Raw genomic sequence first — 13,408 nt, forward strand, 5'->3', positions numbered from 1 at the left:
GGTATGCATGGTACACCGAAGTAGATTGAGTGAAAGAAATCAGTCGAGCCCCTCGGTGTTTTGGCCTATTTTGGGGGAACCTATTTACAATAAGCCTTTTTGNAAAACCATATGCACCTGCATGAACCATTTCATTCTCAACTTTTGGTAGTGATGCTTTGCCATTGTGCACTCAGAACCGGATTTGAACTGATTTATGCATGCAGGTGCACGACGGCGCGTTCAACCGTGCTCATAATCGACTGTAATGGGATGCATTTCAGGTGATCATCTTGGGCACCAGCCAAGTGCAATGGCCAACCAAGGTTCAGGATTGCAGCCCAAGTCCTTGGAATTTCGCAACGACATCCACAGTTTTGAGTACCAATACAGGGTGGATCAAATTCATCGCGTCCTGACTTTGGTTCTCGATTCGAGAGCCAGCCTCTCTTTGTCTCGGATCCGCATGCCGAAATTGGTCCCTAAACCGGTAAGCATACTATGTACCAATGGGGCGTGCTCGGCACTCTTGAAATACCATCCATTACGTCAACAAACTTTACCATCTGGGGAGTCGGAAGATGTTGTTGACACTAACCAGGCGTGTTTTGGGGTCCACGAAAGTGACAAGATGGACATATTTTCCTCACGTAGGTCTGTCTCTGTTTAGACAAGGTAGATTGTCATTTCTCGTTTCCGAGATGCTCTCGAGTGTCATTGGCTTATGGGTCGGGGGAGAATGGCCTTTTGAGGCGAGGAAGTTAGAGGAGACCTTAGGGGCACACCTCTTTTATTACCTTGGACAGGCAGCTTGCACAGTGTAAGGTGGTGGTGGTGGTGGTGATGGTGGAATGTTTACCTCGTCAGAGAGCGAAAAGTACTGTTTCCATCACGAGTGAACAACCCACCCAGTGAACGGGTTCCAACCCAGAGAGTAAATATTTGTCCCCCAAACTCTTGGGCCCCAAGTAGCCAAATATGAAAAAGTTCTCACGGACCACCTCAGATTTCTGGTCTGCCTTTTCGTACCATTCATTTTGTGGTCTTTGGGAGAAAGCGAGCAAAAAGAGCTCTTGGCTGTCATTACGCTTCTTTTCACTCTCGCTGGAAAACCTTCTTGGTCCAACTTTTAACAGACCTGGGAGGTGTTTGGAATTGAAATTACATCACTATGTAAGTGCACGTCCATTTCTAAGAAAAAGTCATTGTAGCTTACAATATTGAAAAGCAGATGTTATCGTCATTTTTCTACCAGTTATTAGGATAACCTTGTCATTTCTTACCTATTATAAGTTTTGCTGGATCTATAAACATAGATCGTGATTGGTGCCCTAACAATTACGTCAATCTTTGCCTTTTCTTCTTCTTGTCAAGTTCTAAGTCAATGTTGGCCAACGACTCACCAAATTCGTCCGACAATGAAACTGCAACTGAAGGTTGAACTGAAACTTTGAATGCAATCCAATGACACCTTTTAACTAATAAGATTTGAAAACTGCATAATGGTGATCGTGACATCAGTTCCATTCGTAATACGCATACGCATACGCTAATTGAATGCATTCAAAAAGAGTACAATTTCTATCGGAGCTAGTTAATTTCCTCAGATAATTGACCCAAGTATGTATGTGATCAAACGAAGGCGTTGAATGGATCCAAGCGTTGGAACATAAAACCCATGACGTCAAACATGGAAGCACGAGTCAAATTTGAGCTCGATTATCCCTGGCCCACTCAAACCAAATCTTTAATGCATTACACACAACATGTAATTCTACTCGATAGAATGATGCGAATATTGCCGATCCCATGACCTTGATCCACGTCCGCCAATTGGTGAGCCAAGCCGCGGATCAATTGCGCCATTTGTCCCTACCAGACAATCGCTACTGTGATAATGAAACACTTCGATTGATCGGAACCCAATGTCATCAGCTCCAATTCCTCGATGTTTCTGGTTGCTCTCAAGTCAATGACGTGGGGATTCAAAACTTGGTGTTCCCCAATTCTGTTCTACGAGCCGGTCAAGTCAATTTGGCCAACAACCGAATCAAAACCAATCCACTAAGCAAATATTTGAGGGTCAGCCACTCACTCGGTCATTCGACCTTTGGAATCAATCGAGGCTCTTTTTTTTTCATTTAGCCTTGCTTTCAGACCCTGATCGTGTGGGACACTGGGGTGAGCGAAACGGGGTGTGTCATTCTCCTCAGATTCCTACCTCGCCTTCTGAAACCGGCCGGCCTTCTGAAGCATCCGGAAATGGCCAATGCCTTGGTACGAGTTCACGACCGCATTGGCTTTGAACGTGGCCTTCAAGTGGATGGTGAGTTCACTTGGGGTTGGTTGGCAAAATGCCAACACAACCTAAGAAAAAAAAACCTACTATCCAGAAGATGCATTGAACTTTCCACAGGGGGATGGTGCTAGGAGGATTATTTTGCATGTGCAGGAATTTGCTTGCCAATTGTTCTTTTTATTCTTCTTGGCTCATCTATGTAGGTGCGGACAAACAAATGTAGGAACACGATAATACGCTCTAAGATGCCTGAAAGTTATTATTTGCTGAACAACTAATTGCTGATGCACTCTTACACCATAAATAAACCACGAACTCCTTTGAGAAGCCTTTCAAATCTGACGAGGATAAAATTACAAACATGACATCCAAAGAGGAGTAAATACCAAGTAATATATTGAATACTTGAAACATGGCTTGCTGTGGTACCGTATTGGTTGGTAGAGCATCCGCTCACCAATTCACGAATCCTGATTCCCACCCAGGTTGGCCCAGTTCAAGCTTCTTTGCAGTGTTCAAATTACAACATAAGTTGGTGCCTTAACACCTTGAATGGGGTGACCTGCGGTCATTACCGAGGGTGGGGGAATAATTAACGTTGGCTGTGACGACGAAGAGGGTATATCCCTCAATTGGCACACCCATCATCAGATGGCCGGCCGAGCGAGAGAGCTGCAATCTGACTTCCTGACAAAAAAAGGCAAACTTGCAGCATAGAGGCGAGTTTTCATCATCATCTGTTTCCATTAAACTGTGGTAAAAGAGCTAAAGGTAAGTTTCGGAAAGATGAGGCAAATAACGTTTGTGTCCTCTGCAAAAATTCGTCAAACCATGCTCTTCATTGTACAATTTCATTCGAAATGATGATTGCAAAAATGTTGGCGTGCTATCAATCATATATGTAGAGTACACCTTCCAGTTTAATTCTTATTTGCATGTCATAATTGTTCTGAATTTAATCTGTGGAGGATTTGAAAGGTCTCCTCGAAGAGTTTGGGGCATATTCATCGTATGACAATCCTTAAGCAATAAATTGTTCATCTAATATTCCTTTGATAAAGTCTGGCATGTTGGGGCTTATTCCATCATTTCTGCATTTGTTTGACCACGTCTTGACAAAACAGAGGGCGCTACCTTTGCTCAATGAGCAGGGGCTATGGTACATCAATGCGCTTCCTTGATGGAGAAGAAACCTCCCCTTGGCAGGCAGGACTTGAAAGTGAAACAGACATGCTATTTTTCATTCCCTAGTGAACCTTCAAGCTAGCTCCTTTTGCAAATACTTGGGCACACGTGGTTGCAAAAACAATGAGAACGCTTCAACCTTTGGCCTGATGGGTGATGAAAGTGCAAGCCCTCCTTGGCCCAAAGGATGATGGAAGAGCAATGGTAGTAAAATGAGAGTGCAGGAGGAAGCGGATTTAGAAGTTGCCGCATATGGTATCTTAGATACCTCTCTACAACAGTAATCCAGCAGGGCAGGGGTTGGACCTTTTTCAATCCATTTTGTATCAGTGAATAAGACTTGATTGAATCTAGTTGCATGGGATCTACCAATCAGGCACACCGTTCGAAAGAAATCCCCCAAGAGCATTCACATTATCCCTTTTTCTCTCGACTACTAGCGTTTGAGCATTTGGAATGTTTTAATTATTCATTAGGCGACTGCAATATTGATCCAATATTTCTTTCCTTCGATACTCTGTGCTATACAATGCATGGCCTCAGGGATGCCATATTGAGAGAGTGAACCCATTTCGTGGGCGTGGGCTATTACATGGTCTTTCCTAGTTGGTCGTGGTTGCCCTTGGCACGCGATTTTTACACACTTCTTTAATCGTTTTAGAGCTTTACGATGCAGGAGGCCAAGTTGGAAATGCATCAAAAGCTCGAGTCTTTCCACACTTCATCAGTCGAACCTCTCGGATCCACACAGGCATTACAGACCATGGCATCATCGGAGATAGGTTTGAACAGCCTTGTCTTTCCCCATCCATGGTTTGTCTACAGAAGATGACGCAGGCTCCAAGAAGCAGACTTTCGCATTTCTATCTCGATATTGGAAGTTCCCACGGTGAAGGCAAGAAAGATGCTCTTGAAGCTTCTCAGACGCGTTTACTCAGGCTCATGCCCTTCCTCGACCAGATTGGTAATGGTCTGGTAGTTCTCCACTTGCCCCATCAGCATGAAATTCTGCCTTGGGAGGCATTATGCCACGCTTGTCCCCATTTGATTGAATTAGAAGCCGGATTAGACGTGGTTTGGGATCCACAGCAATGGCCTTCCAAGCCAAGTTTGTCCCATCTGCGGGTGGGGAAGTTGACCTTTGATTCGCCTTGGGGCCTGGCTTGGACCTTTGAGCAATTAGGAACGCAACTCTGGGAGTGCGATTTGACCTTCAGACAGTACCACGATCACCACCATATCGATGCCCATTGTTGGGGACAAGTTGAGCACGTTCTCTTTGCTTCTCGGAATTGGAACTCCTTGACCATGAAATCCATCAAACTCGGCTCTCAATGCCATTTTGGGGTGGCCCACCTGGAATTGTTGATGACCTCGATGCCCCATTTGGCGTTTATGGGCCCTTTGGAGCATTGGAATGCAAGTATTGACGCGGAGGATGCAGAAGACATCCTGGAACGAGCTCTAAATAGAAACTGGAACCTGAGTCTCCTGCTTCGAAATTGCGTTTTCTCAACCCAAAGCCATTATCAATCGAACTCGCTTATTGACAACCCATGGCTCCGTGGGGAGCAATCAATTCTAAGCAGTCCTCAACATGAGAGGAAACCCGACGAGCCCACTTTTGAATGGGGGTGGAAAATCGAAGGTACTTTGGAACTGTTTCAAGTGGAACCCAAAAGACGCTTCTCGTTCTCATCTATGAATGCCGATGACATCGCTGAGCCAATGGTGGCCTCAGGGAATAGCCTCCAACCTCCAACTCGTTTGCTTGAGGGGAATAATCCAATTTCAAATTCAAACTATCCCGAGAAGATCAACCCGTTGGATGGGGTTCCAACGCAGACTGAAAGCTCGAATTCCAGGGATTTGGAACAAGACGATCACCTCTTTATGAGCCCCTCATCAGGTAAATCAAGCTTACTTCATGAGACCCACGTTAGATATAAGCAATGCATGGAAAATCCCAGGTGCATGAACTTAACCCATGCTGAGGAAATGAAAGCCAATCCAATGAAGGACCTGCTACATGTGTATCGTACGTACGTACATGACGAAACTGTAGAAAGAATCTCGTTTTGACACAGAGAGAACTCCAAATACTAAAGATTCTGGAGATTCTGGTCGAGACGAGAAAAAGTTTCGGGAAAGGGAATATTTATAAGACAGAATACCCACGCAGCACAAAACTGGTATGAATCACGCAGCTTTTGAGGTCTGGGCGGTTGGGCTTTTAAAGATTCACATTGATGGGTTCCTAAACAAAGTTCGAATGAAAGTTTTACTTTCCAGGGGAGACAGAGATTTGACTCACTTGTAAAAGGCCTTCTCTCCCAAACGACCGGTCTTGTCAATGCAAAAAAAAATACAATCTGATGGCGGGGCAATTCCGTTTCAGATGAATCCGGAGTCTCTTCATGGGATCCAATGGACGAGTGTGGACTTTCAACGCACTCATCCGCATTGGGGGAAAAACCCGAACCCAAGGGCGTGGTGGAGCCCGCTCAAGTTTCATCTGTCTTGGCAATCGATGACATTGGCTCATCAATCAAAACCTCCCCTTCGCATTGGCTCCCAGTTGTTGTTCCAGGGAACTTGGATACGACGAAACATGACGATAGCAATTGTGATAACTCCGCAGACCGTGAGCGAGCAAATCCCATCAAGATGATAAAGACGATAGAGAGCGAATGTCCATCAGACTCGTCAGAAAGCTCCTCAAGCGAAGATGAAGAAGAGGAAGAGGATTTCCAACATTTCCTCATACGAACAGATCCCCAAATGTACGTACGCGGTGGAACAATGGTCTGCTACGTATGCCAAAAAATGTGGAAAAGGCAGCGTTTCTCCTTCATACTTCTATTTATACTTAAAGGCCAAAGGTTGAAAGATTGATGGTCATTCAATCAGCTCAACTGCCTGGGAGCGATCCTTGGGAAACATCCGCCAACGAGAATGATGAACATGAAGATGATGGTGATGGTAATGAAGATGATAGTGATGATAGCGAGGACAAAGCCACTGATGATGATAATGAGGATGATGACGAAGAATCAGAAGTAGGGGGAGAATCAGATGTCGAGTATGACCTTGAATGGTACTGGGACTACCAAGACAAAACGTGGAAGCGATGCGATCCCAGTGAATGGGATCTCGAGGAGCCCGAGACCTCCTCAAAACCGAGCCCCCCTCAAACAAAGCCCATCGATCAGAAAGCTCAAGGTCACGCTGGGGCCACACGCATATATGAAGGCCAAGGTGAGGCTGATCAATGGCACAAGTTTTTTATGGCCAAGAGCATGCGGAGGCCGACACTAAAAAAGCAACAAGAAAATAGCAAATTAAAGGTCGACGAAAGTAAGTTCGTTAGGAAGGAAAGGCCTGGAACTAACGCAAAAGAACAAAGAAAAGAAACTGGCCCTCAGGTACACTTTCGTTCCGCAATTGCAAGTTTATTGCTCCTCGTCTCTCTTTTAGTGTACTCTGCGTACCTATCAAGTCTTCTATCCACCTGCTTTTAGAAGGTCGAGGAAAACGAACCGGTAGAATTGTTCTCCAGACGAAATAACACAGTTAGAACTGTTTCCCACAAAATTGGGCACCGATTTCAGCAATCGTAATGATGGGATTGCATTCAATATGAAAATCTCGAATGTCCAATCATTGGGCGTTTGAGAAGGTAAAGCAACAAGCCAGGGGTCACACTGGATATCCATTGTCCTGCAGTTTACGCACAAAAAAGCCAGGCCAAGAGGGTCCATGGCAAGCAAACCAGGATTAACAGTTTTTACAGCACATGGTTGTCTTTTGAAAGACTCCTTTACCGTGGGGAACAATTACCGACAGTAGAGGGCGCTGCCATCAATCGTCTCCAGTAGCACCGCTTCAAGTTTACTCACTTCGATTGCAGTAAAAATCTCATTCGAAAGGATCGTTTTTACATTTCTTCGTTTTCTTTTAATGGTTTAGCACTTATTTGTTGGAACGGTTTGAGTGACCACAGGAAAGCAAAGTTTTATTACTGAATAGCAAGTTGCAAGTTCTGAAATGGATTCCATCCACATCTTGGGATCTTGCATCTTCATAGTTTGGGACATTCTCAGATTCTCAGGGGGGGGGGCAAGAAAAGTTAGGTCCCTCGTTAATGGAAACTTTGTGGTCTGGCCTAAAGATGGTGTATCTGATAGATGTTCCATGTGCTCTTAATCAAATGAATAGCCTGGATATGAAAAGGCAATGAATTTTGGGGTCTTGATGTATATCTGTGCATTGGATTGAGTCCACCTCTAGCATGTTGGAATGGAATGGATGAACCAGAACTTGTACTGAAACAACTCCACCACCTTCATTGCCTTGCAATGAATGCCACGGTGAAGATCCTCGTTTTAGATCACTCCGCCAATGAGGACCCCCTCAAAAGGACAGGCTAAGCAATTATCTGTCTAGTAGACGTCGGTCACGTCGGTAACCACCAATTTTGACTCTGAATGCTTATCATCCCATTGGAAGTCAAACCTCCACTCCCGTCTCAAGGGCAAGAACTGTTGAGCACATTAAAAGCAGGAGTCGATCAGACTCGATCCAGAAAAAGTTCCACATGAACCTATTGAGCCTTTTAGCACGTATGGTTGGGTTGAGGCCTATGAGGACCTCTCATGCTGTGTTCAAGATGAACCCAACCAGCCTCTTAGAAAAGCTCAGATTTAAAGAGAAGCTGCAGTTGAACAAATAGTGATCTTTTCAAACCGAAAGGGGGTTGATCAAGAGAACCAAGGTATTTGTGACCCTGCATGTATTCAAATATAAGTACTCAATCAATGTGCATGTGGTCTGTTGAGAACAGGTCGATAAGAAATGGACGACAATTCATCAAACCCTGATGATTGACACACAACAATTGCCTTAAGAAATGACTCCTGCAGTTCATGTGGCCAACTGAGAGCATCATGCCTATTTTTCCGGGCTCTTTGCTCCAAAGAATTATTGGACCTCACCATAAGGCACTGAGTACCAAAGGTACAATGTCTCGTGGGGAAGTGTGAGAGAATTGATATTCGGCAAGAAACCTTAAGTATCGCCAAGTTCGACGTTTCGACTTTCCAACGTTCATGTTGATTGATATGATTGAGCAAACATAGATCGACATTTCGGACATAAATGTTATCATTACTACCATTTTACAACTTGACATTCAATGGGATTGGAATTCAATGCCAAGATTGACTACCGACGTGGCTGACACCGACATATACTTGATATTTTGTTGGCCTTTCCTGTTTCAATACAAGTTCTGGTTCGTTCATCCCATGCAAATTGGTAAGTAACCAATGCTGGACAGTGCATCAACTTTAATATGAAAATCACTTCAAGCTTTGAACTCAATATTTTGCAAGGAGATGGGATGACAATCGTCTGAAAATACCACCACGTTGTTGTGAAGATGCTCAAGTTTATCTCGTTGGGCCCTGCAAGTCAGGGACTTGTTGAAGGTGACCCCTAGCAAGGTCACACTTGGCAATTCCTCGATCATTATATTTCCTACTCTAGTGTTCATTTCGATTGTCATGAATTGGGGTTTGGTTGGATCCATAGCGAGCTTCGATTCTTCTATAAACTAAAGAATTTCCATTGTTGCGCTCTGTAGAACCTGCGCCTTTATGTTCCAGATTCAAGTTTCTGGCAGAACGATCTTCTCGAGCTTGGTCCCACTCAAGATGAAGGCATTCAAACAGCCTTCCCAAAATGGCCATCCGTTGAGTCTCCATCCCATACGAGCATCAATCTTGATGAGAGTGCCGTCAAATTGATGCCCGAACAACGCTTAGATTCGAGTCCAAAGCTCTCTCAAACGATGGCACGCCTCCAAGATCGCATGAACTTCTCTAGTGACTTGAGCCGTTGTCGAACGGTGAAGAACATTCGCCAATATGAACTGGAGCGTTTGGGACAGACCCAACTGGTGCAAAAGGGAAGGTGGATCAAGAGGGACAACAGCAGTCCGGAAGAACCGTAGCAAGGCTTCCAAATGTGCTAAGGAATTTCCTCATATTACTTAAGCGGTTAGACACTTACTCAAAATAGTTATTCAATCTATCAAGATGTGCTGTACACATGTGATTTTCATGAGTGGTTCACTTGTTGACCAAAAAAAAACAAACAGATTTGCGCTAATAGTGCAAAAAAGCCAACAACCGTTGACCTAAGACAATACCTTCAAACTGGTTGTTAGATTGATTATGCTTATAATAATCATCCAAGGACGACGTCATCACTGGACAGAAACGGTAGGGTGGGGGAAACGTAACTTTTATCCAGATGAACCGAATGCATTTTCCTTCACACAAGTTGGACTTAAGTTAGCTCAAAAAGCGTTCGCCAATTTTGATCCTAATTGAACGTCTGTCTCAAAAGCAATGAGGTCCTGAAACTCAGTACAACGTGGGCAGAAAATGATTTGCCAACGTGGTGCTAGCTCATTCAATTTGCACCCTCCCTGGTCCGAGTTTCAAATGCTCATAACTTTTGACACAGACGTTCGATTGAGATCAAAACTGACCATTGCTTTCTGAGCGAGGCTATAATTGGAGTCAACTCATGTAAAGAGAAATGCATTTGATTGATTGGAGTTGGAATTATTCATTTTTCCCCACCCCGTCGCTGTCCAGTGGTGAAGTCGTCTTTGGATTATCCAAGAAAATCAAAATCCAGTTCCAAAAATGCAAAACCTGAGCCATGCCTAAGAAACCATTAGAAAAGGAAAAACAATAACGTAGGAAATTTCTGTTTCACTAACTTCCCGATTATTTTAGCACTTCTGTACACTATCTTATTATGATGGCTATTTGAAAGAAATGATCAACGAATTGGCTCAGCCCTAAAAACGTTTTACTTAACTCTTATTCATATATATTATTTGATCGACCAACGAATTAGAGTTGGCTGACCTGGCTAACCCTTGAATATAAGGTTGATCGGGAATTTTAGGTAAAAACTTGTCCAAGTCTGACTTAAATCCTGTTACTGGATCAACGCCTACACACAATCCCTACGAACAATTGAAGGCAACAAATTGAACAATGAAGGAGGCCGAGAAAGAAGATTTGAAAAGCGAATAATCGCAGTTATTTACATGTAAAGTGAATGATTTTTTTTTACGCAAATCAATGATAATTGACGGCAAGTTGTTGGTCAAAGACTAATTTTATAAATTTAAGCTTCCTGGACATAGAGAGCCGAAAGAGATGTCATTATGGCAATATGCTTCCTATGCTACACGAAATAGGGTTTCCGTTCTCCACTTCAGAGGGCGTTTTGTGAGTTGGCCAAAAATAGGGTCGATGGGTCGATCGATTACTCTTTCTTGACTTATAATGAGTTTGAGTTGTTTTTGGTTAATTATATCAAAATATTATGTGCAGTTAGTGACTCAGGTCACATGAAGTCCGGAAAAGAAATTGCGCTCATTCATGTCTTGTTATGAGTAGTTTTTTAAGCAATCTACCGGGCCTCTTCCGCACTTCGTTTGGGCTGCCTGACGTTGGAAATAAGGGGCCCATGGGTCCGTCTGTCCCCAGACTGTTAGAAATACGGAGGGTGAACGGGGTTTGCGACAAATCAGCCAGGTTAGAGCTACGCTGAGTCCTTTTCCATAATACATTCATAAAATAAAAAAATGTAGAACGTGACAATTAGAGTCAAGCCACTTTTTAACCTTGAATTGTCAGATAATTCATCCCAAAGTTATGTCGTTAGAAGCTTAAGTAACTGACCAATAGAAGGCCAAAGATTAAGATTTCATTTAGCTAATACTTCATAACTCAGAATAAATTTCTCTTTGCCAGACTTTGGGCCCAAATCTAGGCAAGTCAAATTGTTTGACCATATCTTTTGCTCATATCGAATACTAAGTTTGAATGAGATACAACAACTGATCATGCCACCAATTCAAATAACATAGTCTCAGAAGATGTGCCACGTGCCCTCTCTTGGAACAGAGCTATGTTCAAAATTGTGCGGAGTGAAACGTAAGTCTTTTGCCTTTGATGTAAATGGGTAGTGGTAGTGTGGTAGATTAAAAAAATGATTAACCTGCAATTTTCCTTGGAAGACTTCTCCAACTTGGTCTCATTGTAACTGGATTAACCGAAGTTAATGAACATTTGTCCATCAACAAGCTCTCAACAAGTAATCGGTCATTTCCCCTTTTTGGCAGGTTTAGGTACAAGCTGCCTGTCATAATTAAACAGACTTCTCTGGGTGACAAGTATGCTCAACTTGCATGCAGTGGTGTTAGAGTGACTTATCTTGAAATGCGGCAGAGATCGCTTAAACATTCGAAGAAATCACCGAGACGTGACCACTTTCTCAGTCCCCACCAATCAACGACGCACCCATGCATGCTCAAGAATTGCCCCAGGGTAAACTTCAGAGGTGCTCCGGGCGAACCAGTTCGCGCCTCAGGGCGCACAAAATCACCAAGCGAAACGATTCCCAGCACGACCAAAGCCAAAGTAGTAGCTCATTTTAATGGTAGTTATCATGATTCAATGGTTTTGGTTTCCCAAAACCGACATGAAGAAGCCTTATTAGCTGAAATCAGCTCCTCCGCCGAGACGCATACTCCAATGAAACTTGTGAAGGTATAGGAAGGTTAATGAACGCCTGAAATCTGGACGGGGACACACTGTTGGGCGACAAGAATTGGGATTTGAGTAAAAGGATTGCGTTCTTCGCCAAATGAGACATGCCAAAGATTGCTGCCATTACATATTTCAGCTATCAGCTTGAATAAGTCAAAACGTAGGTCAAAACTTATGCCCCATGGGCCCCTCCACGCTCGCTACGTAACTCTAGAGGGCTTGTCAACTGAACGCATTCATGAGCAACTGACGTCATTCCATGGAGTAAATTCAAAGACGACATGCCCAGCCAAACCGCACTGTGCATACATTGAATTTTGCCATTTATTTCATTTTACCTGCTTGTCTAAGCAAATAGCATTGTGGTATTGAGCCAATTTGATAGTGCGTTCACCTTTTAAGACCAAACTTGTTCATTTTGTTGGGTTTTGTAACACAACTCGCGCAAAATCACTCGATTATTGAAAATTCAATGGACGGATAGTGCGAGTTGACTGTGATGTTTGTCTTTGTTCTTCCTCGCCAAAATGCCCAAAATCAGGGTGCCGGATCACATTTTTCCTTGAATTTTCTGTGCTTGACACTCGCTATAGGGTCAAAATTCATTGCATGCACAATGAGTTTGGGCCGGGCATATTGTCTTCGATTTTACTCCATGGAATAACGTCAGTTCTTCATGAGCGCGTTCACTTGACAAGCCCCATTAAGGCAAAGTGAGAAGATTGGCACTATACAGTATTTCAAGGAGGAAGAAAAGATATCTCTAACTATAAATATTTAAAAAATATCTATGAACTTTGTCCTCAACCAGGTTTTACGGCCAAATGTAGTGTTTGTAAAGGACGAATACACTTTTGAGCCCTCCACAATCCAGGCTTGTCAAAACAATGAAGTACGTTATTCTCTCATGGGTTCCTTCGATGTTCCAAGAAAAAAAATTTTGTTTTCATGATAAAATATCGAAGGTTTCTGTCTTATGTTGTACAAGGTCTATAGAGTTTTAAGAATAGTTAACTATGCATATGAATATGATAAAAGGTGTGCAGTTTGGCCTCAAATGACAGTACGTTTCTGCCTCTTTTATCTATGCATCCGTCCAAGAGCTTTGACAAAAAGTAGAATCGGCTTAGCTCTGCTGATGCCCATTAGTCTGGTGATTTTGTATGGACTACTTTTAGAGGGCATAACTTTTGTTTGCCCAATGGTTTGATCGAGCTGAAAATTAAAAAAATTGTGATTGTTAAGACCTGGGGTTAGTCTCATTCGATGAAGAATGCAAGCATTGACTCGAATCGGAGTTGGTAAT

General features: G+C 43.2%; 3 protein-coding genes across 3 annotated transcripts in view; all 3 read left to right on the plus strand.

Moving 5' to 3' along the window:
• Positions 1-238, plus strand: part of LOC131886799 (uncharacterized) — a 5,018-nt gene extending 4,780 nt beyond the window's left edge. The window contains exon 3 of the mRNA XM_059235204.1: positions 207-238. Within this exon, the coding sequence (XP_059091187.1) occupies positions 207-238 (32 nt within the window). The remainder of the gene's footprint in view (positions 1-206) is intronic.
• Positions 239-259: 21 nt separating this feature from the next.
• LOC131886800 (uncharacterized) lies at positions 260-2,409 on the plus strand. Its single transcript, XM_059235205.1, has 3 exons — positions 260-469; positions 1,765-2,061; positions 2,137-2,409. The coding sequence occupies exons 1-3, from the start codon at positions 293-295 to the stop codon at positions 2,407-2,409; spliced, it is 747 nt and encodes a 248-aa protein (XP_059091188.1). The 5' UTR covers positions 260-292.
• A 1,720-nt stretch (positions 2,410-4,129) lies between these two features.
• Positions 4,130-10,301, plus strand: LOC131887175 (uncharacterized). The gene is made up of 4 exons (XM_059235706.1): positions 4,130-5,372; positions 5,862-6,246; positions 6,339-6,721; positions 9,130-10,301. The coding sequence occupies exons 1-4, from the start codon at positions 4,274-4,276 to the stop codon at positions 9,474-9,476; spliced, it is 2,214 nt and encodes a 737-aa protein (XP_059091689.1). The 5' UTR covers positions 4,130-4,273; the 3' UTR covers positions 9,477-10,301.
• Positions 10,302-13,408: the final 3,107 nt, after the last annotated feature.

Source organism: Tigriopus californicus, chromosome 9 (assembly GCF_007210705.1).
Source record: "Tigriopus californicus strain San Diego chromosome 9, Tcal_SD_v2.1, whole genome shotgun sequence".
Taxonomy (NCBI): Eukaryota; Metazoa; Arthropoda; class Copepoda; order Harpacticoida; family Harpacticidae; genus Tigriopus; species Tigriopus californicus.

What these genes read in the sequence shown, in the direction of transcription:
- LOC131886800 (XM_059235205.1), top strand. Translation starts at nt 293, where the DNA reads ATGGCCAACCAAGGTTCAGGATTGCAGCCCAAGTCCTTGGAATTTCGC. An exon ending in CGAAATTGGTCCCTAAACCG is followed by an intron (nt 470 to 1,764) that starts GTAAGCATACTA and finishes TCTACTCGATAG; the next exon opens with AATGATGCGAATATTGCCGA. An exon ending in CACTAAGCAAATATTTGAGG is followed by an intron (nt 2,062 to 2,136) that starts GTCAGCCACTCA and finishes CCTTGCTTTCAG; the next exon opens with ACCCTGATCGTGTGGGACAC.
- LOC131887175 (XM_059235706.1), top strand. Translation starts at nt 4,274, where the DNA reads ATGGTTTGTCTACAGAAGATGACGCAGGCTCCAAGAAGCAGACTTTCG. An exon ending in CTTTATGAGCCCCTCATCAG is followed by an intron (nt 5,373 to 5,861) that starts GTAAATCAAGCT and finishes ATTCCGTTTCAG; the next exon opens with ATGAATCCGGAGTCTCTTCA. An exon ending in ATACGAACAGATCCCCAAAT is followed by an intron (nt 6,247 to 6,338) that starts GTACGTACGCGG and finishes TTATACTTAAAG; the next exon opens with GCCAAAGGTTGAAAGATTGA.